This window comes from Strix uralensis, chromosome 1, assembly GCF_047716275.1.
Source record: "Strix uralensis isolate ZFMK-TIS-50842 chromosome 1, bStrUra1, whole genome shotgun sequence".
In the NCBI taxonomy this organism is placed as follows: Eukaryota; Metazoa; Chordata; class Aves; order Strigiformes; family Strigidae; genus Strix; species Strix uralensis.
The window spans coordinates 102,854,959-102,870,716 of record NC_133972.1 but is presented as its reverse complement, the minus strand read 5'-3'; the positions used below and the strand labels follow the sequence as shown (position 1 = coordinate 102,870,716).

General features: G+C 36.0%; 1 protein-coding gene across 3 annotated transcripts in view; it reads left to right on the top strand.

Annotated features, from left to right (window-relative positions):
* Positions 1-15,758, top strand: part of PTPN3 (protein tyrosine phosphatase non-receptor type 3) — a 136,288-nt gene that overhangs the window by 46,367 nt on the left and 74,163 nt on the right. For 2 of the 3 annotated variants that reach the window (XM_074875510.1, XM_074875519.1), the window contains 3 exons: positions 145-197; positions 10,098-10,218; positions 14,524-14,611. In XM_074875510.1, coding sequence (XP_074731611.1) covers positions 145-197; positions 10,098-10,218; positions 14,524-14,611 — 262 coding nt within the window. Of the gene's footprint in view, positions 1-144; positions 198-7,818; positions 7,933-10,097; positions 10,219-14,523; positions 14,612-15,758 lie in introns of those variants that run through there. The other variant, XM_074875528.1, reaches the window with a different exon arrangement.

The window sequence follows — 15,758 nt, the reverse complement described above, 5'->3', positions numbered from 1 at the left end:
GTGCTCTGACAAACTTCGTAAGAAAAAAAATCAGATGCTCTTTGAAGATAAATGAGTCTTCACATACTGAACTAATTGCAGAGACATTGTTAACAATACATTTATACAGTCTGTCTAGATAAAAATATTTTCCCCTCTTTCCAGGTTGTCATGCCCCATTAGTTCTGCTGTTGTCCTGGCATCATATGCAGTACAATGTAAGTAATAGCCAATCATTATTTTGTTAATAAATGTATTTCACCAACTACCTTCTCTGCTGTTCGGCACGGAAAAATAAGGGAAGATTCCTTTTCTTATCTATTTGTGTGGAATATTCAAAATGCTGCAGGTGATGATTTGTAAAGAAGGTACAGGTTATTAAAGCAGCCTTCAGACAGTCTAAATAGAAAAAGCGTACTTGCTAGGTTTGTCAAAAAAAAAAGTTGATATGAGAATAACATTGTTCTTGTTTATGTGTTTTTGTACTGCTGACAAAAAAGGCAGGTTTTCATTGTCATTGGAAATAAAATAATGAAACTTACTGTGTGTTACAATAGCTACGGGAAAGCGTTCCAGGGAAATAAGAGATCATCTAGAGACAAGTTAAGGGGAAGGTAAACTCATGATTCTGAAGCTTCAATGCTCTTATGTAATGTTTTTTCAGGGAATTTAATTCGTTAGGTATGTAAAACTGTTTGGCACTGTGCAGTACATTTAAGGTGATTCTACATACAAGAACTTATATCCTTCTCATCTGCTTGCTACTGGCAAAAAGAAATTCTAAGGGTGGTACTGGAAAAATAGCTTCTGTAGGAATGGAGACTGATCCTATGCCCTACAGGCATCCTAAACAGGTAGTGAAAAACAGCTGGAGGAAGACCTTTCTCATTAAACAAACAAAACAGGTTGAGGGTTTAGTGGACTTTGTATATTTGTAAAAATGATTCTCGGGGAAAGTATACTAAAATAGTTGTGTAATTATTTGGCTGATGTACATTTATTCCATTTCTTGATGGAAAGTCTAGCAAGGTCCGCAGAAATGATTGAGGTAATTTTTGCTTGAAATAAGGATGAAATTAAATAATTAAAATATAGTTTTCAAAGGAGAAAATGATAAACTATGGTATCTGTGAAAATCCCAAGTGGCTATGAAACATTCATTTTTATGTTTAAGTATATTATATGTTGTGCCCTTTTATTAAAAGTAACTTTAATCACATTCAAGCTTAGTAAGAATGGTTGAAACCAGAACAGGTTTCCCATAGTGGGCATGAGTCCCAGTTTTGTTGCCAAAGGAAATGCGTCCCTGCTCCTGTATCCCTGGGGCACAGTAGGGCACTTGGAGGCTGAAATGCTCTGAACCTTTAGTATTGCTAAATGCAGTGTTGCTGACCCAATTGTGCTAAGGAACAAAATTGTAACGGTACACTGAAGAATGCAAATATTTTGTCACGAAGTCAGGCTTAACATGATTTTAAAAATTAATTATGCCCCAGGTAGTGTACCCTAAATCCCAAAGTAATTCTTGTTTCCCCTTCAGTTTTATGAGCATTCCCTTTTTAGTGCTTTGGATACCTACAGTTATTTGTACTAAAGGAGAATGATAGGTCAGTGAAGACTGTGGAAGAATGCTAGTGTGTTTTAATCTTTCTCTTTCCCAGTGGATTCTGGAATTTCCCATGCAGCTATTAGCCTGGTTTTCCTAACTCTTGATAGTGCTATTATTACCGGGGGGTTTTTTTGTTTGTTTGTTTTTTTAATTTAAAAAACACCTTTCCTTTTTACTAGCTGATGGCCTTTCTGTTGCTGTTTGTATGATACCTATATTTATTCTCTGCATTGGCAAAGAATGAAACACTTACTAGAAAGACATTAAAAAAAAAAAAGCTTTTGTTTTGCTACCAAGTTGTTGCCTGAAGATGATGTTATGGGAAAGACCTTCTGAAATCTGTGTGTGTATAGGTCTCCTTATCTAGTCATGTTTGCTAGGATTCTTGTTGGCTTAAATTGTTTTAAATAGTTTTCTTACAGTGTTTTAATTTTTGATCATATTTATTAAGGAGTTCTTGGATATGAGGTATCTGCTTATTAAAAAGCCACTGTCTGAAGTTGCCATGGTTTGGTTCTACCTGAGCTGTTCCTTATTGCTGCCACTTCTTGGTAGTTTTCAAGCAGCTCTCTGCTTCTGTAACTTCCCTTGTATGCAGAAGGGGGAATCATCGTTGTCTGAGAACCTTATGGTTATTTGTTTAAAAGGTGGAGCCATTGACACTGGCAGGAGGGCTAAGGCAGATGTCCTTCATTGTGCATGAAGTCTGATGTTTTGATATTTCTGCTCTTGCTTTTTAACTATAGTTTTCACATGCAGAAGTTGTATGGTCGACCTTTACGGGCTTTGCCTGAGTTTTGCAAAGGTGGTGATGTCTGTTATGCTGCTGGAGTGCTGCTTCTCTGTATTGCCCTTTGCACAAGTGTTTTGGTACAGCAATGTGGTTCTGAAATAGAGCTCTGACAGGTTACTCTGCACCCTGTGTTGTCTGGTGGTTCTGTATTACAGGGGAATACAAGTGGGTGTGAATACTGTGTCTAAATAGCATGTGACTAAACTTGATTACAAATACAGTTCAGACACTTGAAGAAAAAGTTGTTAGTTTATCAGTAAACGTGCTTTGTGACAGAAGTGATCAGTGGATTTTGAAATCCTTTTTTAAGGAGAACTTATTAAGGTGCATTTCAAATAATTTTGAAATCGTTAAATCTGAAGGCTACTCTCATGCTGAAAAAACAACCTAATGATAAATTGTTTTCTGCTACTGTAAAATGGGAATGACTTACAGTCTATAAAGTTAAGGGACCTATGCAGTGTGTGTATCGCTTTTTTATTTAAAATGTCACAAAGCTGACTTAGCACCACTTGTTTTCTATCACTTTATGTAGTAAGTTCCTGTTTCCAGAACAGTATCTAAATGACTAACTATTGGTATGTAAGAAGTCTCATGGGTTTGGTGGGAATATGCTCTTATGCGCGTAAATCCTCTGCTGGGTTGGGACTTGAATCTAAAGCACAGCAACAAAGACAACAAAAGATGTTATGAATACTTCTTAGCTTTCTTTTTCCTGAGTAGCAGTTGCTCGGTGATTCATTATGACCAAGGTCTTTCTTTTACCTCCTGTGATACTGTTCCCCTCTCAGCTCTGCTTTGAGAATCAGGAGGTTTCTCTAGCATGCTGCTATCTTCGGGAGTTTGTTCAGGAAGGGGTTGAATGGTTACTTGGGATTCAAATGGGCTTTTAACATCTTCTAAGAAAAGGAAGGCTGGTAAGGGTGAGGATTCGAGGAAAGCTGAGCTTAGTGTGCAAGTCCCTCAGGAACTAGGCATAAGAGAGTTTGTCAGAATTTTGGGAATGCCAGAAGGCTGAGACCCCAGAAGAGAAGGTTGGCTGTAAGATTTAGAGGAGCATCAACAGCAGCTCCCCAGTGAGAGCTGCACCATTTAATTCCCCCATCAACTTTCATCTTGCCAGACTCTTCTAACTTACCCCTTTCTCTTTTTATAGAAATTTAATTGAAACCTCAGTCTTGCTAATATATGGAGATCTGCCTCTCTTCATAGCTAGCATTTGGGTATTTTTCTCTGTGTGTTCTCCCTGCCTATGCATTTTTGAAGTGAAATAGTGCTCAGAAAGATATCATGTAAGCCGAGAGATTTGCTCAAAGGTCAGTCAGGTTCCTGCTACTCTTCAGGGCACCTGTAGCCCTTATGCCTCAGAATCGAAATCAGACTGGATGAACAAAGAGAACTTTGACCTGAATTTCCAGTGTTTGAAATTATTTACCAGATGTGTTGGGCAGTCTGAGGATTGTGTGCATGTCCCATCTGTTTTCTCAAGCCTGCAGCAATGCTGTTCAGTCACAGGTACTTTTTATCATGCCTTACAGTACCTGTCATCAGCAGTACCAGAGTGTTATCTGTGTGATGGTGATGAAACTCCCAATACAAGAATCTGCTTGGAAAGATTAATTGAAATACATGCCCATTTTATTCCACATGGTTCACTGTGGTATAGATTACTGCTCTTGAGCTTGCTAGTATCTGTTTGTACAACAGCTCTTCTAAGACTGCCCAAATAGTTTATATGCAGCAGCTCTCCAGCTGTTTTGGCCTGTTTTCCCTTAATTATATTTTACAGTTGTGCTAGGCATTATAGAGGTCACTTTAGGAGATCATTACTTCAAGTACTGTTTGTCTGATGCTCTTCTACTATGCCACAAATAATTTTTTGAATTTGTAACACTTCAGAAAAAAGTACAATGTTGTAATCTCTGGAGTGGAGAATCCCAGATTGGGATATTGGCCAGTGCGGTAGCTGAATGAGCTGACTTTCTACAGTGCCTCGTAGACTTGGTACTATTCTTCTGTATTTTTAAGGTGGATGAACCTGTTAAATATTTTTATGTAACATAACTAAAAAGAGGAAAAAAAACCCAGTTACCCAAGGTCAAGGTCCATGTAGTACAGTATAATACTCATGATAATGAGTAGTGAATGCTGAGAAGACAGCACATGTGACAGAAGGTCTCAGTAATTTTAAGATGTATTAGTTCTGCAAAACCTCTTAATGTTTTGGACGTACTGATAACTATTCGCCTAAGTCTTTTATCCCTGTACTTTTTCAAAATGAGTACTATTTGTACTTTGGATTATGCTTTGCTTTTCTCAATACTTCTGATTGTGACTGTATGGTTTCTGAAGTATATGTTGTATTTGAGATGCAGAAATAGCAACTCAGTGTAACTTAATTTCTAATTTGTTTCTTCCTTTTCCTTGTGCTGTTTTGTTGTTGTTTAACTGTGGCTGGGTTTTGAGCTGCTGGTTTTTAATTATTTTTTTTAATAAAAGATATTACAATGACTCATTTTTCATTCTGCAGTGGTAATAGATAACTTGGAGGCAGCCATTGTGGATGTATAGTTGTCATTTTTTTCTATAAATGTTCCTTTTTTTATTAATGCCTAATTTCTCATTCTGTCTCATCACAAAGTGACCGGCTGTCATAAGTGATCATAAGCAGCTATTTACAGTCATCTCTAGATTGAACCTTTTTTTAAGGGCTCTTGAGCCTGAAGCATTATTTCCTTTTACAAATCAGGTTAGCTTTATCCACGTGATAGCTAATTCTACTTGTACAGTAGGGACATCACACTTGCTTACTCAGTGGTTTGAGTGGTTTAGCGTTCATGCTCTCATCCTTATTTGGATGCAGGTTCCGCTTGTTGAAACACCTTTCCTTCTCTCAACATCCACTCATGAGAGTTTTGGTTGTTTTTGGACTGTATCTCTAATAATTTTCAGTATGGTGCCTTGAATCTCTACATCTACATGGATTTTACTCATTTCAGTGCTTCATTTTAGTATCTCTTTAATAAGTGTCTACATTTTTATGTTGGTTCTTTGAAACTGAATTCTGATGTAGTGGATTATTTTCTGATTCCAGAAACATTTTCATACCTTAATACTTTGTATTTACTGTTGAGCAACAGTAACTGCTGTAATTTATGCTATGCAGTGCATTATCTTTCTTTTCCCTATTTGTGCCAAGAAGCAATCACTTTTTTTGCTCCTTGATAAAAGTTAAATTAGTTACATAACTTGTATGCCAGACTTGACCCATTGGTTATTTTCTGTTCCACTGGGAACCTGATCTCCTTATGTAATTATCCTCTTTTAAAAACAGGCAACGCAGTTCACTTTTGTGCTTTGTTCATGTCACCTAAAATATTCAGCCCTGCAAAAAGTTACGAATTCAATGGGAAGCTACTTGGATTTTTTTCTTGTACACTTCTTGGATCTTTAGAAAGTTGATATTAAACCTGTTCTCAAAACTTGTAGGCATTCTGTTGGACCAAATTGTCCATATTGTCTATAACTGATTTCCCATCATGCTTAGCCAATGAACTGTTGATCCATTTGCCTTCTGACATCTGTAGTTACTTGGAATGTCCATATACAGAAATAGGTTCTGGTGCTATAACTTTGGATGCAACTTTTTTTTTAATCATTTACAAGGGAACTCTGTAGAATTGGAGACCAACTTGTCTTCTGTACCTTGAAGGGTATCACATAGATGGGAAGTAGAAGTCAGTCACCCTTTAAGTTATACAAAGTTAAAGTCTTATCTTTTCTACTATTATGTTTTCTGAGGCTGCCTGTGGAAATTGGGCCAGATTGAAATGGTGGTATTTTGGTACTGTTAGCATTCAAAATAGTTATCTTGGTCATGTAGCAGAAAGCTTGGATGTCAAAAATAACTTCATGTGAGTAAGAACCACAGGTAAATTTATGTTGGAAGGGGCTTCTTCAAAGTCAGATCGGGTTGCTCAGGGCCTTTCTAGTTCAGTTTTGAATTTCTAATTCTGAAATTTCTGCTGTCTGTCATCCTTGTGCTTTGCAACTCAAAGAACAGTCTGGGTCTGTCTTTATTGCAGCCTTCCTTTGGAGTAGTGGAAGACAGAAATGAGATCAGTGCTGCCTTAACCTAATATATAAGCCAACTGACCAATGGTTTCTTGGAAGAAACTACTGAATAAATGAAGCCTTAATAATTACTGTAAGAGTTGTTGGCATCAATGGCTTTTTTTGCTTCCATATGTGTCAGCTGTTCTCTCTACAAAGCTATTTTTTTCTCTTTTTTTCCTTTTTTTTTTTTTTTTTTTAGTTTTTCCTCCTTAATGCAGCTATATGTCTGGTACTCGAGCTTCTCTTTCTAGGGAAGATGCATGTGTACCCATAGAACTCCTACTGAAATCTATCAGCGCCACACAAATACACTTGTTCCTGGTCTTCCCTTCCTCTGTATCTGAATCATATGAAAATGTGTAAATTTTTTTTCATTTTAATTAGCTCTGTCCTTTAATGCCTTCCTGCACAAAAGTCTTTCTGCTGCCAGGAGAAAGAGATGAGAAAATATAGGCATCACATTGTTCTAACTGAACAAATGCTTTTTACAAAGTCTGAAGATGGCTTGTTTAGGCTTCAGTAAGGCATAGGCAGTTTATATCCTGTGTAAACATATATGATCTCAAGATTTTTATTTGTTTTTCAAGCATTTCTAAATTCCTACTGTATTGAGAGCTTGCACAACTACTGTTTTGGTAGGGTCAACATGGGACTTCATACATGGAAAATTATTCTGTGACTACTTGGCTATTGCACTGTTCTTTATGAAGAGTTAGAAAATAAATGTCCTCTTTTTATTGAATATGGCCTTCTAATTGAATGGTCCATAATGTTCCCCTCTTTAAACCCTTTCATATTAGATATAGAATTCTAAAATGTAAGAATCTATTAGTCAAATAACTCTTTTTAATTTCTCCTCTTGGTTTCATTTTCTTTCATTTTATTCCATATTCTTTCCAAGCTATAATGAATTAAAGAGCAACAGTTGGCTAGAATGGAGAAAGGTGAAAATATGCTTTTTTTTTTACTGTAACTTTATCCTCACTGAGTTGTATCTGCTGGATCATGTGATCAGAGCAGAAGCTATGTCAGGAGAAACTCAGATTAGAAATAGGTCTTTAATATTTCCTGTGCTTTTGCTCTCTTCTGGAGAAATCCAGTAAAGAGGTAGAAACCTCATGGGTTTTCCTTCCAGCTGAGGTCTTGATATACCCTAACATTTTTCTTCCTACTTGGATAATTAAATCCTGCAAAAGATCATTAGTCTTCCATGATGTCTACTAATCAGCATTTATAGTTTCTCTTCAACCATGACAGTTGGCTGGGGAGTTGGCAAAGCAAGTAGTACTCTAAACTACTCCCCTTGTTGACATGACCTCAGGTAGCTAGGAGGAAGAGGAAAAAAGACCAGAGCAACCTCCATATTTGGAAGATGAGCAAGAAGACTCTACCTCATAATGCATGAAGGAACACCAGTTGCCCTCTTTTAGAGAAGGTAAAACTACAGTAAAAATACTTTTACCTAATGCAAATAAAATTGAAGCGGACAATCGTATTGTCTTATTTCTGGCAATCTAGTCTCTTCCCATTGACAAGAATGTAATTCAAGCTAGCTGCAACAAATTTTAAAAAAACCCCTATGTTTCATAGAATGGATGGGTTGTGTTAATGGCTAATAAAGGAAAAAGTCTTCAATCAACTACGGTCATCTTTGAAACTGTATGTTTTATTTTTACGCTGTTATTAACATACCTACTTTGTTTTATTTTTTGTTTTTACTGTTATTGTCTTATCCTTAGTCTTGGCAGAGAGTTGGACTTTTGTTAATATAGATGTTCTTAAAAATTATTTCAGTTTCTTGTAATACTTCTGGATCTTCTGTCTCATTTTTTTGTTTTGTTTTCTTCAGAAATATATTATTTGACAGGAGTGTTCAAATGTGTTTTGGTTCTAATGGTAAATATTTCGTCTTTTGCCAGCCATTTGGCTAACTAATTTAAAATTCAGGCTACCTTTAAAAAGAAAGGGCTAAGCATTGCAGGAATGTCTGCCTTCAGAATAAATTACTTACTGTTTATCATTCCACACTGGTTTTATTTAAATATTTTCCTTGATGCTGACAATTAGGTATGCAACTGTATGAGCTTTTGACCTCATTTGTCTGGGAATTGTTTTGTATCACAGTGGTTCTGTTTTCTAGGCCATAGAAATCATGCTTTTTGAATACGTAAGTGAATATTTTTGAATATTAGTTATCCCCTGCATTACAGATAACCTAGTTATTGTAGCTGTAAGTTATTTCTGAACTCCACGACTTCCCCTCACCCTCTCAACCTGAATCATTTAAATCACTCTTTTATACTTTGCATTTTCTGGAAAATAATGGTAATAGTATTGTTCCTAAAATTATGCTCCTTAACTTTGAGTTAGTTGAGGGGCTTTCTGTGCTGAATTGTTTGCAGTCTATACAAGTACTTTCTTTTGTGTTAATTTACAACTCATACAAATAACTTCTGGGAAGCTTTAATGCTTTGTAATAACTATTTCATGCTCTTTAGGGAAAAAGTAGATTAGTACAGGTTCTAATGATTTGCTTAAACATACCATCATTTTTTGGATTTAATCTCTTCAACTATTTCATGAAAACACAGATTTCATTAAATATGGGGTGTGAATTACTTGCTTAATTGAAATTAGGTAAATTTGTGGCAAATAGGCAAGTACTTTATTTGAAGCAACTTCCCTGCTGCCCCAAACCTTGCATCTTTATAACACGTAAAAGGTTTTTGTGCATGTGTTCCAGGATATAAACTTATGTTGACCTAACTTTTAAAGAAAACTTGCATAGACTGAGGCTGTAAATTCATGGTCATTTATATTTTCATTTGTTTTCAGATATACCACCAACTGTGGAGAAGAATTAGCTTTTATGTAGTAACTATTTTAAAATATCTACTAATTAGTATCCTTTTTGAAGGGACAAAGTTTTAGGGAATTTATTTTATTTTTTAGTTTATTTGACTATAAGCATATATTTACTTTTGATAGCAGCTTGGTAATGTTATGTGTAAATCAGCAGTTATTTCTCATGCTTTGTTAAGTAACTCATGTTCAGCTGAGGCAAGATTAACAATTGAATTGTTAGAACAGAGCCACAGTTGGTGGTTTGAACAATTTTTACCTGACAGTGTGAATAGTAGATGCTTTCTAAGTGACAAATCTTGTTGAAGACTGCTAATATGTTATAGTCACGTAAATGTGTATCAAATTAATTTTATTTGCTGTCTCTTACTGAAGCAATTTGGTTTCCTCTAATGTTACAGTACTGCACGTCTATGCCGACGTGGCATGTAATGCCTGTCTGGTGGTGTTACAGCCTGTGATGCAGAAGAGGGGCTATATAAATAACTAAATAAAGTACTGAGTCATTCAGTGCCTGAGATTATAGTAATGGTAAGCGTATTTTGTAAAAAAAATATCTTTCTTCACTGATGTCATACAATTCCCTGTGTTCAACACTGCTTGTCTGTTGGGAAGTAATTTAGTAATTCCTGCATTTCCCCGTATGTGTACATGTTTTAATGAGGAGAAGGAATTCCTTCCAGATAATAATGAATTAACTATGAAAACTTTGTGTATATGTTTCTTGTTTCCTAACAGCACAACTTGGAGACTATAATGCTTCAGTACATCCTTCAGGATATCTGTCAAATTACAACTTTATACCAGAGCAGAACAAAGATTTTCTTACCAAAGTAGAATCGCTACATGAGCAACACAGGTAACATTATCTTTTAGTTCTCTCTCACCTCTTGAGTTTTTAAAAAGAAAAAAGATGCCAAAAGGAAGACTCAAGTTCTTGATAGCTTCAGTACAACAAACAGTTTTAATTCATATAGCTTCTATTAAGTGAAATATTTGGTTTTATCATGTAGGTGCTAGATTAATCATATTCAGAGTATGATGCCAATGTGTTAAAATGTTTAAATTTCTAGCTATAACAACCAGTAGATCAGTTAGCATTATATGTTATTAATGGCAATCATCTAGAATGCTGTACTAGATGTTTGAGGGGTTTTTTGGATCAAGGACATTTGACCTTTTTTCAAATCCTATATATTTTTTGTCTGAGGAAAAAAAAGAAAATTAAACACTTCAATTAACATTGTGCTTTCTCTCCACTCTCCTGAGTGTAATATAAAGGCTACAACAGATTATTCTAGTCAGTCTGCTGCTAATTACTCCTTCTGACCCTGTCGATTTTCTCTTGTAAGACTGCAGCTTTAGGATTAGTGATGTTGATCAGGTGCTTGCAAGCTGAATGCAAATATGCCAACCTAAGAAATTGTCTGTGAGCATCTGAGCAGATGAAATCCGAATATCTATGGACCTCTCTCTGTCTGTATCTTTATTGCAGCCAATCTGGTTCTCCCCTTTCCTAGTTTCTTTGATTTAAACTGTGAAACATCTCCATTTTCATCTCTCCTGATATTCCTCGACTTCTTTGTAATCTTTCAGGACTCTCGCCTCTCCCTCTTGTTTCTTTACTGCTAGTGGGTGTACTGCGTAGTTCTGAACTTCATGTGTGCTGCCTAGCAGTCCAGAACATGCACGTTGCTTTGTCATTTATGGGGAAAAAGATAGATAACCACTGAACTCTAACTGCAACCATTCCCTCTGTTAAGTACTAACCTGGACTGCTTTCCTAGCAGTTCATGTTCAGGAACACAGCTGCTGAGGCCTCTACCCTTTCCAAATTAATTTGCAGTTTCCCATAAGTTCAGAAGTTTTTAGAGGGAGACTTGTAGACAGGCATAAATAAATCTGCTTGTTTTTAGGTAGCAATAATCTTGGAGACCACTGAGGGAACATTCTGAAGAGTCTTGAGGCGGTTGGGTTGAGCTCATGTATTTAGGATGATTGCATCCAGAGAAATAAGCCTGGTTGTGTCCTGCAGAGGAAAGACTAGAAGTTACCATTGGTCCAGCCAAAGGTGTGGTGGAGTCTGTTGGAAAGACTCCTTTCTTTTCTGGGTCCTTTCAGTGAAACTGATGCTTTCATTGAGTGTTTTTGGTAGAGTGAAGCCTTGATGACTGAGAAGTTTAACTGCTGTATTTGAATTCTCTTAAGTAGTGGTAGTTGAAGTTCTGAGTAAAAATAATTGAGTAGACTGGACTGGGAAAAATGTTTGTTTATTAACACCTTTTTTGAAACTTAGCTCTTCAGGCCTATTTGTTTTGGAGTGCAGTGAGAGGCAGACAAATTACTGAATATCCTGGCAGTATTTCTTGCATCCTTCTTTGGCATTCATAGCGAATACTTACGTCTGAGACATGGTTTTGACTAGATCAGTGCCAGTAACATATTTGACAAGAATGATTCTGGTGTTCAGCAGGCCTTCTGAGAAGGAAAGACAGAAAGGGAACATTTATCTTCTTTGAGTTTGAGGAGAACAGCGTTGTTTTGGAATGAGATTTCTGCTGATCTGGAGTAAATAGTATTTGCTGTAGACCATACGGGATATCTCTGAATTATTATCCCTTTTAAATTGGCATTCTCAGATTACAGGATTGCAAAGACAGCCCTATAAACATTTGTCCTTTTTCGTTCTTTAGTGTCTATCCTTTGGGAAGCTTTCACAAAAGGAAAATTAAATGGCTGAAATTGCTGAAACATGATACAGACTTGAGAAGCCATGTCTTGTATGTTGTAGTACAGAACTACTGTCTTCTATGTAGTACATAGAAGTAATTCTATGTACATGTTCATATTGGACACTATTTATTGGAGAGTAAGTAGCTGTTGAGAAAGCAACTGTTGTCATATTGAACAGGTATAACTTCAGAAATTTTCTGTGTTCATCCCTAAATCCATAGGGGGATTTTTCTGTGTGTAGTTTGTTCTAACAAGGTTTTCTTACTGTTTTTTGCTTAGTACATAAGCAGCCTGAGGTCTTAGGATGTAGATATTATCTAAATTGGTAACGGTTTCGTAGTGCTTGCTAGATCCAGACATCAGTTTGAGGAGAAGGATGCATTTGAAACTTCATACAATGCTTATATTCCAGATTATGTTTGTTAGCCCTTGGGTGTCAACAGCTATAAAAATTGGAAAGAGACACCAAGACTGGTTTCCTCTTGCCTGTTTAACTCGCCGACTAACTACCACCTGCTTAGAGACCTCAGGGTTTCATTTCATCTCTAATTGAGTAGAGGTGTAACACCAACAAGAAAAAAAACTAAGTCTGTGCTGAGATACTTTTTTTTTTTTCTTGTTGGCCATTTGAGACAGAAGGCTTGATTGGTCTGGTGTAGATGGTGTATGCAAATTGAGAAATAAAATTTGCAGGTGTATCTTGTTTGGTATGCAACAGACATTCCCCATCTTTCTGAGCAAAGTCCTTGATCAAAATTTAAAAGTGAAAATCACGTGCTCTTGCAAACATATTCAGCATCCTGTTGTAGAATAAAATGGCCATTTTGTGGTTTTTTTCTCTACCTTTCTGACACAGTGAAAGAGATAAGGTCTACTAATGTTTTTCAAAATCAAGGTGACAGTAGTCACTGTAGGTGTAGATCTGAGTAAGCAGTTTCTCAGGATTGTGACAAACAGCTCTTTTTTTGTCTTTGCTCTTTTTTTCCAATATTGTGACATCCTCAAGCCACACTGCTGGCAGTGGCTTTCCAGTTCAAGGTAACTTTCAGTTTCATGGAGTATATTGTATATATAGGAAATATATATGTAATATTTCCTAGATAGCTGTTTCATGGCATAGTATTTTGATGGCCTGGAATTTAAAATGATGGATATTAATTGGAAGTAATAGATGTCCACCTTGTGAGGTAAAGCCCCTTTTAAAAATTATAATTACTGACTTCTGTGGAATGTCTTTGTATCTGGAGTTCTTAGCATAACACAGTGTATGTCAGCTTTTTATAGGTTGTATTTGCATTTGGTTAGTGTAGTTTTATGCGTGTCGTTTTGGAAGCTCACCTAGCAAAGAGTTGTTTTTACCTGCATTTAGTTGCAGATACGATAGGATGACATCAGATGTCTTTTCTACTTATATATGTGTAGATATTAACACGCATCCCTCAGCTTCTCTTTTTACAGTTACTCAAACACACCGTAGCGCCTGAATCACTGATCTGTGTTGTGAGACCAGCATCACTGTGGGCACAGCGCAATGTCAGTAGCCTAAAGCAGATTCCAGATTAGAGCTGCCTCTGGTCTGATTGGTTCTTGACTGGTCTTGACTGGTCCTGCAATTTATTGGAAGGGGCTACTTTCATTGTCATGCCTAAAGGAATCTTGTTTAGACCACGTTGCATTCCTCTCAGATCAATAAATACTAGACTGCATGGGAGAACCACCTAGGTAGGGATTACTATTGGATTCTTTGGTTTTTAAAACTCCTAGTGGATTCCATGTCACTCTTCCATGAAGATACATAATCTGTTTGTTTGAGGTGTGGGGATTTTAAGTTCTTGTCTCTGGGGAAAAAAAAAGTCTCAGAATCATAGAAGCTTTCTAGAAGACCAGAAGATAGAATCCATCTAAGTATGGCAGCACATTTCACATCTAGCATCATGAGAGAAAAGTATTTTAGGATTTACAGATTGTAGATAAACTCAGATGGCTTTTCCTTGGTGAGTTTCATCACTAACTTATTTAATCTGTTTTCTCCCCCTTATTTTTTTAGCACATTACTGCTTCTAATCTTTCTTCTAAATTGATTCCTTCTGAGAGACTATGCAATATAGAATATTTACAGATACAGCTTCTTGTTATAAAGGAAGCTTTTCTGGTGGATTTGTTTCCTCGTTCCTTTAAACAAAACAGATACAAATGATTTTTCTAAAAAGAACCGGTCCAGAATAGCTAAGGTAATAACATTGTGTATAATTTGCTCTGTTTTTGAGAGGAATTTAGGAGGGCCTTCACCAGTGTTGAGCTCATGGCACTAGTTAATGAGGTTGATTTGTCAGACTTGGGGCTGTGGGATTCTTCTGGTTTTCTGCATTTGGAATAAATATCATGTCTTTTATTTTTGACTATGGTCCACATTTTTTTTTTTCCTCTTTAGTGGCCTCAAGCAATCTGAAGCAGAGTCCTGCTACATAAATATAGCACGAACACTTGAATTCTATGGAGTGGAATTGCACAGTGGTAGAGTATGTTTACATTGTGATTTTTCACTTAGAAAAAAAAAATGTGCCTTTTTAATGTGAACTTAATAGCAGTAAAAACAGTAGCATTTAAGTATTGACTTTATCATGTGTTATTTTTTTAAATTTTATTTTATTTTAAGAGTTTGGTAATTTTTCAATAATTTCTGTTTAACATAGGTGCTGGAATTTCAACCAAATAAGCTAGATCTCAAAAGAGTAACAATATATTTTTAAGATCAATTGTTTCAATACTGCAATATATTTTACTTAATAATTTTACTAAAGTTTATGTATGCTTTAGCATGAATGAAAGTGAATGCTCTTTAGCGCTGTGATGTAGTTGGCAGCTGTTTTAAGCGTTTACTTTCTCTGAATTTCTAACACAGTGTTAAAAATACAGATTTTTATTTTTCTTTATTGCTGTGTTCCCTGACTCCAGGCTAAATCAAAACAGTATATAACTGCGTGGAAGACAACCACTAAAAATGTATTTAAAGTCTTTCAGATACAGGGTGTGCACTGATAAGAAACATGTCCCAGTATTTCAGTGACTACTGGGATTTAATTGTTTGATTACGTTACCTGTCTGAGATGAATCCCCAAAATACTTTTATTGCATCCTAGTGTGCAAGTTACCATTTGTGCTTTCATGTAATAGCAAATCATTTTTGGCATAAAGCTTGTAGTATAAAAACTTAATGAAGTGTAGTGCAGATGATTGATTTCCTAAATGAAGATGACAACTGTTTTCCTAATATTTTTCTGAGATTTGTTAATAATCCTGACACTGAGAATTTTAATGAAAAAGTCATCGATTTCTGTAATGATGGAAGGGATAGAAAAGGCAATTTTCTTCTTTTGGGATGATGTTTTCTTCTGTCTTTTCTTTACGCTACCAAAAATGCGTGTTGCATTAGATTTCTAAGATTTCCAGAAGTACTCCTGCATAAAGCCACTGCAATTACTTTCATATTCATGAAATACAGTGCTCAAACGGTAGAGGCCTTTTTTAAGGATGAGGAAAAGTACAAAGGAAAGGAAATAATTGAAGTGATCAAAATATTAACTGCCTATGGTCATACCATCTGATATGAGTATCAGGAGAGGCAATTGTTATGTGACAACTGTTCAAGGTGATCATATATCTTAG